This window comes from Ambystoma mexicanum, chromosome 12 (assembly GCF_040938575.1).
Source record: "Ambystoma mexicanum isolate Mex_15411 chromosome 12, UKY_AmexF1_1, whole genome shotgun sequence".
Classification (NCBI taxonomy): Eukaryota; Metazoa; Chordata; class Amphibia; order Caudata; family Ambystomatidae; genus Ambystoma; species Ambystoma mexicanum.
In genome coordinates, this window is record NC_090936.1 from 33,863,945 (window position 1) to 33,879,610 (window position 15,666).

Genomic DNA, 15,666 nt, shown 5'->3' on the forward strand with positions numbered 1-15,666 from the left:
AGATAGACTAGACCCCTCATGTTGTTCCCGCGGAGTACTCTTAAGCACTTCTTTGTCTCAGTAATTATACTGATTTCCTCCTTAGGGTTACTAGTGGTGGTCTTCCTCCGAGCCCCATTACAGGATACATATGGGTAGTCCCTCTCAGTATGAATAAAGTGGGGTTGTAAACTTTACACCTATACATTGAGGAATTTGTACCTACGTTACCCCGCATAGGCAGATAGGATAAGGGAGGCTGAAAAGGGGGAAGAGGGATGATGTGTTCTCCTTGTGGTCTCGTCCCATAAGGGTTTTCCTTACCCATGTGCTCCTCCCACAGCACACCACTCCCAGGGGGAGGGACTATTGGACTGTGGCTGCACTGCCCTGACCCCATGGGAAGGGTTCCCCCCTATGGAAGAATGGACGGCATCCAAGGATTCGTCACAGAAGCAGGATGTATCCTGGGAGTGTGGCACGTTGGCTAGGTCCTTGGGTTGGTACGTGACAATGGCTGGTTCCTAGGAGAGGGTGATAAGCACCTGGTGCATCATGGGTGAACCCACTAAGTCCAATGAGCAAGTGTTGTATACTGTTCCCAGTTGCAGTCATTGATTCCATTCATTGTAGCTTGGAATTCCTGTTTCAGATAAAGATTTGAGGCTATAAATGATGCACAAATTTGTTGGCTTATTCACAAGGGGCGGATCCAGGAGTGAGTAGCAAAGAGGGTTATGCAGAACAGGCGAGCAGTGAACTGACAACCCCATAGATGATGTGTGTGAGGAAAGAACTGTTTTTCCCTTTCCATTCGTTTGCAATCATGTTGTGTTTGAGAACAAATGTAGTATAATGGATGCTACCTTACATTTTGTAAACCCAGCTGTAACCAATGAAAAGATAGCTTGTACGATGCCAAACAATTCCAGAATTTCGTAAACACATATCCATGAAGCCACATGCACACTGACATGTAGGTTTATGTTTTACACCAACTGGACAGTTGAAAAATATCTAAACCTGCAAGCCATTAATGAGACCTCACATATCTGCCCTTGAAAGTTGGTGAATTTTCATTGAGCATGTTTTGTGCTATGCATTCTGAAAAACTCTCTATACGGTTTCCAATGGCAAAGCGCATTTAGCAAAAAACAAAATCGATATGATCCAGACTCATTTTTGTAAAGTTTTGTACAGGTTAGTAGTAGGGTCCAAGGTAATAGGCTCTCTAAAAGTTAACTTCCTTTTTAAAGTATCTTGTAGCGAATGATGGGTGAATCCTCCACCATCCACCTGCTTAGTGGAATGGGGGAGGGGCACACAGGGGCATTCCATTGCATTCGTTGTTCCGCCCAGCATTGTGGAAAGAACATCAGTGCCACCCACCTGCCAGCGGATTTGACACAAATGGGTGCCAGGTCATGTAGCAAGAGAGGCCTTTAATATTTCTGCCAGAGTGCAAAGAATGTTCCATCTAATGACAGTGACAGACAGTCTGTTGTGTTGTTATGGGCCATCCTTGTTGCCAGGACCTTTCGACCACAGAAACTGCATGGAAACATATCGTTGCAAGCCATTTACCTCCTGCTCTGCTACTATTGTGAATGGAAAAATGTACATGAAATGCTATGCATATCATTCTCGTGGTAGATCGGGTTCCGCACCATTCCACTTGTGGGAGGAACATTCCACGCACCCCTAGTTATAACCTTAACTAAGGAGTCAGGACAGCCTGATGTCTATCTAGACCTTTATGCATACATATTTACATTTACAATTTGAATCAAAGCCGTAATATATGCAATCCTCTTCCACAGAGAGAAGACGTACAGAGGAAATTGTTCTCTCTGATGAAAAAAGACAGAGCAGACTTGTGTTGCAAAATTCAATGCACGCATGCACCACGCTGGCAAATGATTCCGAAAAATCTATGGAAGAACGGGCATGCATGCAGAATGCATCAGCTATGAGTACAGGTACTCCCTCATGGGTGAGAACTTGCACAATGCACCTTGGAAGATGGACGTATTACTTGAAGAAGATTGCTCTTCCAGACTGTTGCTAGATAGAGCTCATGGATCATGTGATTGTGTAGCATCAACAATGATAATGCTCCTATCATCTAAAAAGGTGTGTAGTTACAAATCCTCAGAAGTGACTATAGTAGCCTTGCATATGACTTGCTTGTATTGGTGGGGTACTTTGACACATTTTGAGTTAAGGCACAGGTCCAAGGTGTAATGCAAAAATATTTGAAGGCCAACGATTAGATAATTTTGCAAGGTGTCGATACGCTTGTAAAGAGAATCCCAAGCAGGATTAATTCCAAGATCAAACCAAAAGACTTGGAACACAGAGTTGGCGAATGCAACCTTTCTTCAGTTGATCGCAGAATCCTGTTTTGCCAAAGCTTGCTCATGTGAATAATTACAACTAGGCTGTTTCTTAGAATAGGCATAGCGTGAAAAGAAATGGAAGCATTGCCATCTAGCAATTTCAGGAAATCTAAAGCACCTGATTCCCTTTTTCTAGGGTGCAGAGAGGGCCCTTGTGTAGTGTAAGAGATTGGCATGTACAGATTTTGCCTTTCAATAGCTCTACTGGGCCCACTTAGGTTTTTTACCTGTGCAGAGCTGAAACTTCAGTAGGACGTTAAAAAGACTTGGGGACAAACAACTGTATCACCTCCTAAAAATGATGCGCATGTGGATATATTTTTCTTAGCAGCATTTATGCCTCCATTGGATGGGGGTGGAAACAGAATGTCTGCCCCAAATATGTAACATGCACCCAGCACAAGGCAGATTTTGATAATTATTGTGTGTGCTATGCACACATTTATTATTGCAAGGTTGAGTCTTTATTACCAAAATGATGGAAATGTTGTGGACTGGGGGGACATTAGTCGATTGGGCAGAGAGGCTTGCAAGTGCACTGCACCCCCAAACTATCTCCATAATCCATGAAAGGAACAATTTTCTCCTTATGAAATCTAGAAAGCACAGATTTTGAACTACAATACAACCAGGGAGATATTTAGGGTAGGCCAGCAGGGTCTGTCACGGAATGTTGAGTTGGAGGCACAAACGACTGGACCAAGGAAGTATGGTTTAAGTCTTTTTTTAATTATTCTTTATTGTGTTATAGTTTCACGCAGAATTTTTATTCAAACAGCGCACAAAACAAAAGAAATACCAAATCAGAGAAATCATCTGAAGCACTAACAAAACTCAGACTCGCACCCCCTCCTCCCAGAGTGATCACGGCTCCTTTGGGCCAACTACATAGATGCAGGCTTTTCCATGTCCCATACCCACAGCTAGTAACTAAAACAGCCTTCACTAAGTCCAAGTCAGAGATGCCTCCCTGAGACCCCTGGTAGATGCACTTCTTAGTCACCTCCACCAACTTCAAGTAGTACTCAAGGTTCTCTAAAATTGGGATTTAGAGCCAGGAGTTTCCACTACCGCTCTCTAGTCCCCGGCCACTCCTTCACCTTTCAGGTAGTACTGTAAGTGCTTCTGGATTCTAGACTCCTCACTGCTCAGATCTTTCTACCCAAGTCTCATGCCTCCTCCCACCTCTTCCACCTGATCTGGGCAAACCTGATCTTCTACCTTACTGCTCCTGCTCTCATTCTCACCGCGTCCAGCTGTAACCACTTTCTCCAGATCTCCAGCACCTCCTCTGGATTGTATCCCCTTCTACATACATTCCGATATTCTCCAGACATTACTTTCTGCTCCAAAACTCTCACCACCTCTGCCTGATGCTACCCCTCTTCTTCCATAGTCTCCTTGCCTCCTCCTGATATTAAACCCTTCTACTCCAAGCTCTCACAACCTCCCTCTGATACTGCCTCCTTAAAAGACTCTACCTCATTCTGATGTCACCTCCTCTTGTTCGAATCTTGTACCACCTCCTCCTTATATGAACCCTTTCTCCAAACTCTCACCACCTCATCCTCCTGATGTTGCTTTCCTCTCCTCGCAGCTTTCACCCCCTCTTCATAACACTACCACCTCCCCAAGTTCTTCACCTCTTCCTCTTGGCTCAGTCTTGCTCTATCTCATCCAGCAGCCTCTACTCCAACTCTGTCCTTGCAACTCTCTCCAAAGTCTTCCAACCACCAGCTACAAACTGCACCAATTGCTTACACCCTTCCAATGAGTTGCAGGGCTGGTTTCCTGTCCCTCTGGTTGGACCTGGATTGAGGGCTTGCACCTGTGTTTCCCCAGGGTCTGAAGGCTGGAATTGATTGAGGCCTTTCACTTCCTTTGGGTGAAAATGAGGCTGAGGGGGCAGGCCTAAGTCTATATGAAGCTAGTGGCCATCGCGTGTTCCATGTCTACATAGGCAGTGCCAGGCAGAGCGACCTAGGAGAGGAAAAAGTCTGCATAGGGCAGTTGTACAGGTAAGTGAAATTTGGGGTTTGGTGTGAACCCTATCTTCAGTTTCCCTGTAAGGTCTGTGTTTTTCAAATCCACATATTCATGGACTTTGCAGGCAGGCTTGCGGTCAAGAACAGACCCCACTATGGATAGAGATTGGACTTTTGTTGAAACCTGACCTTATCTACTGTGTGACAGGCCCCAGGCAGTGTGACCATTTGTTCCTCCCCATCCTCCCCCTGGATCCATAATTCACTGGCTCGGGCGTAGACACCTGGAGCTTGGAGTCATTTCCCTCGTACCCCCTAGAGAAGGAGACTTTGTTACATATCTTCCTGCTATTTTCCTTTGTCACTTGGTGTTTCAACAACCAGGTACCTGCTAATCAACATTGGCCTGTTGGCAGATGCCTCAGTGCATTACTGATAAGGTGTAGGACTGTTGGGCCAATAACAGCTCATGACCCTCTGAGTGGTATATTTGGGCCCAGTTAGCCAAGCCAGAGGGGCATGTTCAGTGACCAATTCACACTTCTGCCTTGTCCAGTATTAATTTAGGGTCTGTGCCCCACTAGATAGCTAGGCGCACTGCAGTAGGTGTTATTCTATTCCTTGGATTGGAGCTTCCTTTTGATAATTGTGTTTCCCCAACCTGTACATAATTTTGGATAACACTGCCTGCACACCAATGATGCATCTGTTTGAAGGATAAATGAGTCTATAAAATGAGCCATGATCAGCAGGGGCGGGTGACATAGAGCACACTTTAACTGAACAAATCCTTCTTTGGTTGCCCTGTTCCACTTGATCTGTGGATCTAGATTTGGTCCATTAGGGGTACAGCTATGATTGTAAATGTTGGCATGAAATGCCTTTAATAGCTCATGAAGCCAAAAAGGCGTGCCTGTCCTTTTTGGTCTTTGATTTGCGACTGTCCTGGATTCCCTTTACTTTGGCCGCTTGTGCTTAAACCATGCCTTTACCTTCTTGGAAACCCAGATCTTTTACTGAAGCCAAGGCCAGATGATACTTGGCTGTTTTAACAGTAAGACTGGCCTTCCGTAAACTGTTGGCAACCAGGTAGTGGTTCTTCAGGAGATCTGCCCAGGTGTGGCTGTAAATAATATCATCAAGATATATGCCTGAAGGATGCCTTATGAGGATGAAGAACCACACCCATTACTCTTTGGAATGTGAAGGGTACACCATGTATGGCAAATGGTAACAATGTGAACTGGTATAGACCCATCGGACAATGAAGTCTGTTTTCTCTTCTTCCTTCGTGAGGTCTAGTGTAGAGATGTACTTTGTCGGGCCGATCCATTTGATTATTTCATTTACTCTCTGAATGGGGTAGGTTTAGAATTTGGATATCTTGTGAACCCTGCGAAAATCGATGAAAAAGCTCCAGCTTCTAAAGGTTTGGCTCAAGAACAATTGGCGATGACTAGTGGCTTTTTGATGTCTTGATGACACTGAGCTAGAGCATATTATGTACCTCCTACTCTATAGTCTCTTTGCGTGCTTCTGGTTAAGTGATACGAACAAAGATGAACAATCTTCCCAAGGAGAGTCACAATTCAACAAAGGAAGCCATGAGCCTTTCCTAGCTGATCACAGAAGACATCAAGGTTTTTTTCAGTTAGGTCAGAACATCTTTTTGTTCCATCAGGAGGTATTCCGAAATCAGTTCTGTCAGGGCTGCCAACTTTGGTCTACTGTCATTCGGGAGTAGGTTGGCCACCAAAGCGGGTTCTTCGGGCCCCGGCCAGACTTTTAGCCAGTTCATGTGGTACACTTATCTTTCGTCGGTCTCCCCATAATACTTTTTAGTTGTGATTGACGAGTACTTCATTGATTTCATATGGTTCATGCCACTTGGCCATGTGTTTGTTCTTAGAACTGGGTAACAGGATGCGCACCAGGTCCCCAACCTTGAAGCAACTCAGCTGTAGGGACGATTATGCAGGAGTTTCTGCTTCTCTTTTAAGCCAGGCAAGAAATCACCCTCAGTCTCTCATTGGTGGCCAGTATGAATTAATCTTCTTTCCCATTGACTGGTTTCCAGTCAATGGGAAAGGCTCAGGAAGGAGCTCATCCCAGTTTCTTGAACCGTTTGCATCATAGGACACTGGCTTCCCTAGAAACGTCTTGAAGGTCTAATTAAAGTGCTCCACTAGATCATCATTTGGAGTTGAAAGATGAAGGTACAGAGCGTGTCAACTTGTAAGACTTTTTCACTTTGGTGATGACTTTCGACATGGAACTAGTTCACTGGTCAGTAACGATCTCTTTCGCAGTCCCCTCCATCTCCAAGAAAAGTATGGTAACAAATGCATGAGCACGCTCTGAGCAGTGTTACTTCTCGTGGGACATGCCTCAGAATATCAGGTGGTGCAAGCTAATATGTCTAGAATATAGAGATTCACAGATTTGGATAGGCTGAGGTGTCCCATTACATTGATGCCTTTCCTGGAAAAGGGTTCTTCGATAATGGGGAAGGACTGAAGAGGGGCATTTCTTACATTGTTGTGGGAGGTCTTAGGGTTCATGGGGCACACTGAGCAGAATGCTGGAATATCTAGATGTATGCCAGGCTAAGGGATTGCCTAGGTGTTCCCCCCGCGCTGACTCTTCCCACAGGCCTCGCCCATCAGTCCTTTTTACCACTTCATGGGACTAGACGCCTTGCACCACTGCAGCTTATTCATTTTTTAGTCGCACCTAACTTCCTCAACAAAAAACATTTTTCTAATTGTTCTATGTGTTCATTCTCTAACCACTTGGCACCATACCTTCAGCATATGCCAGTGATTACTGGTTTTCATACCTTAATTTGTTTGGGGTGCCTGGGCCCTGACCACATCTGGGACACCTGCATGTGGTGTTCGTCTTGGTCTTGTGCGTTATCTGTTATAGGCTTAGTCGGTGGAAGGACCTGTTTGGTGGCTCTCCTCTGTCTCATGTGCAGAATGTTGTCCCGAATTAATGGTTGGGATCATCACGCCCAACAGAGATAAGTGCAATATTTTCCCAAGCACCCCAGCACAGCGACCCTTTTCTGGGACTGTTGTAAGAGGGAGTGTACAAAAAACTGAAGAGAGCAGGAAAACTCTAGCCTCTGGACCAGAGTATTATAATGATATAGAAAAGCAGAAAGGATATGTCCAGAGAATATATATTTGAAAAAATGTATCAAAATGTATTTAAAGTGATACCAACAATTTGGGCAATGGTGAATCAATCGCAAATAATGAAACACTAAAAATAAATGAAACACTAAACATTTTAATACAACAAAACAGCAGCAACCATATGCCTAAAATTGGCTAAAACAACGTCACACATACTTGCCATTCATGGTGCACTCATTCAAACACAACTCATCATACCGTGACATGCATCCAAAAAGCTAAAAAACGAAGGAATCATGCTAAAAACCTATGAGGACAAGGAATTCATGACTAGTCCCCATAATAACAGACATTATTGTTATGTTCACAATCAATAGAAACAATTTCACAAATAATCTATTGTCAGGGTGGATCGGAAGAACAAGTGCAAAGGATCGCATCCCTGTAGGATTGATCTCTCAACCGGTTTCGACATATAGTGGTAGTGAACACAACGTCTTCCTCAGGAGGTAGATGTTACCATTCTGTAAAAGAACACACAAATACATGGCTATAAACTACTACATAGAAAATCCAATTCTATGCTCACTGCCTGCATGATACAATGTAAAAGAAAACAGTTGCTGAAGGCAGCCCAAACATTTTTTGAGAACAAACTCTTAGGGATCATATATACCATATACCAAGTAAGCATATAGGAATCCCACTCTAACAGCTATATATACCAGAGCGAAAGGGTTAGTGACTCCCAAAAGAAGACCATGCAAAGTGGTAGAGAACCTTCAGGACCATAGTTAATCGGCAACAAGTGTGTAAACATTTATAGGAAATATAGGTACATGTGAATATAAGGCATGCAGAACGGTAGAGCGGTGCCTCAAAAGGACTAGTACTAGACTGACTTGGTGACTGCCAAATTGCTGTAGCGGCCATAGCGATGTAGTACGGCCAAAAGCACTGGAAAAATCAAGATGAAATCCTGACCTGAAAAAGACCCGGCATGCACTAAATGAGATGGAACAAGGTGAGGGCTCTAACTGAAGTACCTGTGACTGAAAAGGAGGTGGTGGCTCACCTGCAGGGCACCCTATGAACTATAGGGAAGGCCAAGGCTGCATATGTTGAAAAATGAGGAAGCAGCACGGCTTAGCCCGGCAATTCGGTGTCGTCTGTAGGTCACTGCAACAGATGGCAAAGAAACCCATTAGAATGCTTAGTGGCTGGGATTGACCCGAAAATACCTAGTAAGGATGCAACCTCTGCATTAGTGAAGACTCGAATGCTGCAGTTCTATGTGGGTCCACAGCAGATGTCCCGGCCCTTCAAGGGGGGCAAAGAGTGTTATGGCCACATAAGTAACCATAAATGTTCCATGTTAAAAGAATGCATGACGGCAGAAAGCTGCCATCCGAAAAACGGCATGTCTCTGACATAATCACAGATTCCACAGCTAACGTGTACATGACAGCAACACAGGCCGCCCACCTACCTGCATTAAACAGATGCCGAATCTGTTAAATAGCCCGCTCAGTAGGAGTGAAGATGACTGACTTTATTCCAAGTACATTTGCCAGTCGAAACGCCACACATGCGTGTAGGCAACCTACACAAAAGGGGGCTGGCTGCAGCCAACCGAAAGCCGAGGTCTATTTGAATCCAAGGAGATGTGATATTGCGCATGGCTATAGTTTATTGAAAAATCAAGGCTCTGGCGCAGGGCCCGGCGCATACAAGCGCCCAGAGTGTAATTGACTCAAGAAGTCAAAAAGTAAAAAAGTAAACACTATCGCGGCTGGAAGAGGAATAAAGCCGAGAAATGAACCCAGATGCATGAGAGCCACATGAGTGAATTGGAGGCTGCCAGTTAGGCGCCAGATGGATTCTGGGAGTGGTAGTGCAGCTGAGTAAATAATAAATGGATGAAAATAAAATGAATGAAAATAAATAAATAAAATTAAAAAATAAATTTACAAAAAAATTAAAATAAACAAATACAAATTAAATGCTGCCAGTTACGCGCCAAATGAAATCTAAGGATGGTAATACAATATAATGGATTGTGAATAGTCAATGCTGCTGACGCTGGCAAAAAAGTTTATAGGCAAAAAAGTGCCAATTTCGAAGCTGCAAATTAAATACCAGTTGAATACTGGAACTGGTGGTACCGCTAAGCGTAAATGAATAAAGATAGAAATTCAAACTGACAGGCTGAGCGCCCAATAAATACTGGAGAAGGTAGTACAGCTTAATAGAAAATGACTTGGAGGATAAGTCAATGCTGCTGTCACTGACTAGAAAGAAAAAACAAGAAAAGAACCACGGGTGCAGAGAGGCAGCGAAAATGAATAGAAAGCTGCTGACTAAGCACCAAATGTATTATGAAAGTGGAGGTGCACCTAATGTAGAATATCACGTTCCAACAGTTGGGCGCTAAAGATGGAAGCTTCACAGGGTCTCTGAAAAATGCACAGAGACTACCTCAAGAAGAGCCAAAGAGGGGGTGCTCTATTATGAGAGAATGTCAGTAAATATTGTATAAATGGAACAAAAATGGATGGAAACGTGACAGTACCTAATATGAATTAGGTTCATGTACTGGGCACACTTAGTGAGCAAAACACGTTAATAGGTGCAAGAAAATGGTGCAAGAAAAACTCACTAGACCAGACGGCCATAGTACACGCAACTTGTAGGCAAGAGAATATAGATTCACTGCACAGCCATGATGGTAATAGCACATTGGAGCAGGCAGGAAAAATTATCGCTAGCAAGTATTGAAGTCCCACGACTCTAATGTATTGAGACCTTTGTGGAGTGTTTTTAAATTAAAGATCCACGTTTGTTCCTTATAGGACAATTTGTTGGCCAATTGTACTGTGTTATTGGCAAAGATTTTTTCTAAGCAAAACCAGATTAAAGAATCTGGGTTGTGCCCCATTTCTACACAATGAATCGCTAGTGGAGCCGATAAATTACGTGTTCTGATTTTTGAACGATGCGTAGGTGGACTTCCCTAGAAGTTCTGCCTACATACAACAGCGGGCACGGGCACTGAATGGCGTAAATTACTTTCTTGCTGCGGCAAGTAGTAAATGTACGTAGTGCCCAAGACCTCCCGTTGTAGGAAAAGTGTCTTTTTTTTGAGAATTTACAAGCTGCACACGAAGTGCATGGATAATGGCCTTTTACCTGCTTGAGGTTAATATCCCTGACTTGGGTGGTACTAACAGGGAGTCTGGTTGCCCGAGTAAGTTTCTGCCCTACATTTTTGCTTTTTTTGAAAGCAAATACAGGTTTCTCTAAATTGAGATCCGTAGAGTTAAGGATCCTCCAGTTTTTCAAAACAAAAGCTTTAATAGTCTCACTGTGTCGGCAAAAAGTAGACACACAAACTAACTGTTCTTTCTCGACAGTTTTGTTTTTTGGCCTGAGAAGGGCGTCCCTATTGGTATAACGCGCTCTTTTTCTTGAGTGTTTAATAAGTTTGCGCGGGTACCCCCGATCTAACAATCTAACCTGTAAGACGTCCGCATGAGTATTAAATTGTGTAAGATTGGAACAATTGCGGCGCAGCCTTAAAAACATCCCATAAGGAAGATTGCGTGAAAGACTTTTCGGATGTTGGCTTTTGAACTGTAACATATTCCTTTCTGTGGGTTTTCTGTAGAGTTCAGTCTTCAGAAACCCATCCTTGTTGTAAATGGATAGATCGAGAAAGGCAATGCGAGAGGTAGAGTGTTCCAAAGTAAATTTGATGTTTAAATCTACTTGATTTAGCCACTGAACAAAAAGTTGCACTGTGGCAATGTCGCCCTCCCACAGCAATAGGATGTCATCAATATACCGACGATATAACTTGATGTTAGTGATGTAAGGATTACCGTCATTCAGAGCAAAATTCTCTTCAAACAGGGCCATAAAAATGATAGCCAAATTAGGGGCAAAAGCACAGCCCATAGCCGTCCCTTTAGTTTGTAAAAGGAACTCCTCTTTGAACTTAAACAAACTATTGGAGAGGACCAATTCCATGCATGTGGTCAAGAAATTAGTAGGGACCTCATGTACAGGTGGTCGGCGGTCCAACATCACTTGGAGACACTGGATAGCCTTGTCTTGGGGAATATTTGTATAAAGAGCCTCTATATCTAAGGCCACTAAGATCTGTTGAGGGAGTGTACCTCCAGATCTTCCCAGACCAACCTGGATTGGCTCAGAGGCTGTGAAGGCTTGCAATGGCACTGGGGCTGAGGTGTCAAGCCACGGTGGGAAGCTCACAGGTCTCCTGAGAGTCACAGAAGATATCACCTGCATCCCCCCCAGGAAGGGAAAACCTGCCCCACTTAGAGATAACAAAACTAGCGATGTTCCCTTTTTTTGTGGTAGATTTGGCTTATTTAATGTGCATCTTTCGAGAGAATCTTGGTGCCTGGGTTCAGGAGCTAGAGTTTGATAAAGGAACCATAGGAATAGTGGGTTAACAGGGGTATAGGCAGTAACTAGATATTCACACAGGTTCCCTCTTTTCCTAACTTATCGTACCTGTCTCTTCATGAAACTAGCTCTAACCACCAATGGATTTGTTATCTTTTGCTGTTGTGAGACACAGACCAGTCCGAAACATGTCTTGGGATGCTCGTGGTCTCGTACAGAAAGTATGTGACCTAGCAGTTCGAGCTTGACTGCTCCTTTTGAGGTGGGACCATTCCTGATTTGCATATGGTCTTTCCCCTTCTGTAATGGCTTGGTAGGCTGAAAAACGATGGTCTGAATATTTCCTGTAGCTGGGCCCGTGGTTATGATATATTTAGACCCTTCCAGCCATCAACTTTTGGTTTTGGTTGTGAGACACAGGGGCAGATCATAGAAAGTATTTATTTCCTGAGACACAAATGGATTTGCTCCAAAAACGAAACAGGGGCAAGAGGAATGGTAATCTGAGGAGTTCATAAACTTGGAAACCCCTTACAAGCATTAAAGCAGTAATACCTGTAACAAAACAAAAAAAGAAAAAGGCAGCTTTAACCGCATTTAATCAGTGGAGAGCAGGAAAAACATGCTATGAGCAACCAGGATTTTGGGCCATGGCCTACTAGCTTTAATAGTTGAGCATAATGGGGGCATAGTAGGTTGTCAATTGCCCTTAGCCCTTGTGGAGACCCTTGCTATACCTGGATCTACCTGACGTGTACTAGTCTCTTATTACTAGCATTTACTTCCTCAAACCCGGTTAATAATGCTACAGTATTATTATAATTATTATTATGCTCATTATCAGAAGTACTATTGTGTCATAATGAGCATTGTGACTATTATGCTAGAGTTTCATCTCAACCAGGTTATCAACCTTCCCGTGTTTTTCCCCAATCCACCCACAGATGCAGAGAGGTTTTGGCGTTAACTTGGGTGTACGTCGGCCCCTCAAGGTGTATCTTTAATGTACAAGAGACCTCAGGTCTTCTGATCATTTGTGTGTGAGTTGTGGCTGTCTCTCGCCAGGAACTAAGGCCGCAAAGTTGTTTTATTTGCTTAAAAAAAGGGACCCCTCATAAGGGGCTTCATGCCCATTTTGAGAGAGCAAAGAGAGCTTACATTACGTTTCATTGACACGTCATCTGCAAGGCAGCAGTGTGGACCACTGCCTGGTTTGCAAACGTTATTCTATGAACTCCAGCTCAAGGGCTGATACTAGCTTTTGGCAGGATGGTCTCCAACATTTCGGGTAGACCACCATTAGGCATCTGGCATTTCCGTTACATGTTTAGCCATCCTCGGAGTTGTTCGGGGGTTCTTTGCACTCTTCCATAAGTATGGAGAAAAGGATAGGGGACGTAGGAGTAAGTTAAAGTTACTGTACTCTTAGCCCCCTTTCCTCCATATGGCCCTCTCTGCCGTCTCCTCCATCTAACGCCAGTAGCGTTGCGCTAATATAAGGACTAAGCGTTAGGGGCCCGAGATTGCTAGAGGAAGGGGCCACACACGGGCATGGCCACACATGCACCTTGGCATATGTTTTCTTTCATGACTATGCAGCTCTGCAACACCCCGTTTCCATACTAATTATGGAGGGCAAGGGACTGTGGACTAGGACTATAGTAGGTAATCTTCCCTTGCTTTTCCTGGGAAAGGTCCAGAATATGGATTCATTCAGACTGGTGTTAGCTGGTCCTGCCCCTGGAAAACCTAGGCAGTGAGCCACGACTACATATGCCCACTTCTGTGCCGCACACATACCTCTATCAGAATGACGTCTCGATCTCGCAATTGGATCTTAGAATGGGAATGATCTGGTGCAAGCTGGGTGTACAGTCGTACTGTACTCTCTGAATATGTGAAGACCGCCACCAGCCAGCCAGGCTCGTTGCAACCAATCAGGCGACCTTACCTACCTTGGGATGACATATGCTTAATAGGGAAAATGTGGCTTCATTAAAAAAAACCTGCCTTCAGGATGAAGAGCGTTCAGGGGCATGCATCATGAATTCGTCCTTGGAGCGCTTACTGATAAGACCTTAGCAGGCAACAGTCAACATGGGATAAACGGGAACCATAAAAAGGCATGGATGGTACAAAAGAGCTGCATTTTATAACCTTCGGGGGGCCTTAAACTCAATTGTATACCAGTGGCATTTTTTTTTAATCATGAATGACTAATCAGCATGTTATATACTTGTGTACTACCAATGTATTGCATTCATGTTTAATTATTGCACAGTGAGATCAACATTTTATGTCAAAGGTTGTCACAGCAATCACCAGTATTTTTCTAGTATTTGTAATATTGTATATTTAGTATTTCAACAGAATGAGATTACAAGGTCTGCTCTCTTTCTTTCAAGGTTTGACCAAGATTCCATGCTTAGTTTGTAAAGGCACTTATCAGATGGATCGGATGTGTAAAAACTGCAGCTCCTTTTCTGCGACTGTACTCCAGGGAGGTTCATACAAACCTGCAGCACCAATCCAGAACGTGGCCACCAACTTGCTTACTCCTCGTAGTATTATCACATGTAACGCTTTAAAAACAGGAAGCACTTAATCTGAATTTTGTGTGTTTTGTTAAATGTGTGAGTTAGGTATTGCATGATTTGAAAAGGTGAGTGTGACAAGCACATGGCGTTAACAATATAGAGATGTTTTAACCTATCGATTGAGCATCTTGTCCCCAGGATTGTTGATCGATTTTCACCACAGCACTGTACACTTTCATTAACCTTGGGGCATGTCGACATTCAAACGAACCTTCAACACTTCATTAAGCTTTTGCTCATAGATGTCTCTTTTGTCATGCTATGGATGTGCACAAGGAAATATGACATTCTCGGATGGATACAGGGTTCCAAATTGAGGGGTGCTGGGAGCTACTTTGCTCCGGCTTATAGCCTAGAAGAGAGTCTGGTTAGTTTAACATCAACAGCTACTAGCAGCTACTAGCAGCTACTTTTCGATGCGGTACAATCCTACCCATATGACATTAACGTTGTGTGTTTGGGATGGTCTATAAATTAGCATTAGGTACACCTAGATGACATTTAAAGTATATTGCGTCATAAATAATGGACTGAATGTTACAGTTTGCATCTTCTGTGGAAGTTAGATTTGTAGAACGCAGTGTACCAGTCTTTCCTCAGAGATGGGCCCTGCTCACTGGTTGATGCCAGATGCCCAGCAGCGGCTGTTAGCTTCTGCTCATACGATCTTAACTAGGATTCCTGCAGATACAGACACGCCAGTGCTTAGACCATGTCCCCACACTCTCCACACTGTAATGCCTTGCAAGCATTGGTGGTACCTTAACAGGACATTGGCAGCATCTGCAGATTGTGCGTTGATAGTGTCATTCAGATGTCATTCAGATGTTTCAAGAGCAAGCTATTAAAGGAAGGCACGTGTCTGTTTACATTCTCTTGTTTTACTTGCTTGTCACATTAAAGTGATTTATGTCAAGCTAATGGGCTGACATTTTCACATGTTTAGTTTGCTGGGTTAGTAACAGCTCTGAGAAGTAATACCTCGGTATTGTTATTGCCTTTCTGTCGATGCTTAAGTGTTTTTCCCTTACCAACAGTTTCATCCCTGTAGTTTTCCCAAGTCAGGGTTTGATGAAAACTAAATATGAATAAAGAGATTAAATACATACTTAATTTTTTGTGTTTATTAAGC

The 15,666-nt window shown here is 43.5% G+C and overlaps 1 protein-coding gene across 3 annotated transcripts in view; it reads left to right on the forward strand.

Moving 5' to 3' along the window:
* The window catches only part of TTLL8 (tubulin tyrosine ligase like 8), a 732,112-nt gene extending 717,486 nt beyond the window's left edge, over positions 1-14,626 (forward strand). For 2 of the 3 annotated variants that reach the window (XM_069627868.1, XM_069627870.1), the window contains 2 exons: positions 1,800-2,112; positions 14,343-14,542. In XM_069627868.1, the coding sequence (XP_069483969.1) occupies positions 1,800-2,047 (248 nt within the window). In that variant the 3' untranslated portion in view covers positions 2,048-2,112; positions 14,343-14,542. Of the gene's footprint in view, positions 1-1,799; positions 2,113-14,342 lie in introns of all 3 variants that reach the window. The other variant, XM_069627869.1, reaches the window with a different exon arrangement.
* The last annotated feature ends 1,040 nt before the right edge of the window (positions 14,627-15,666 follow it).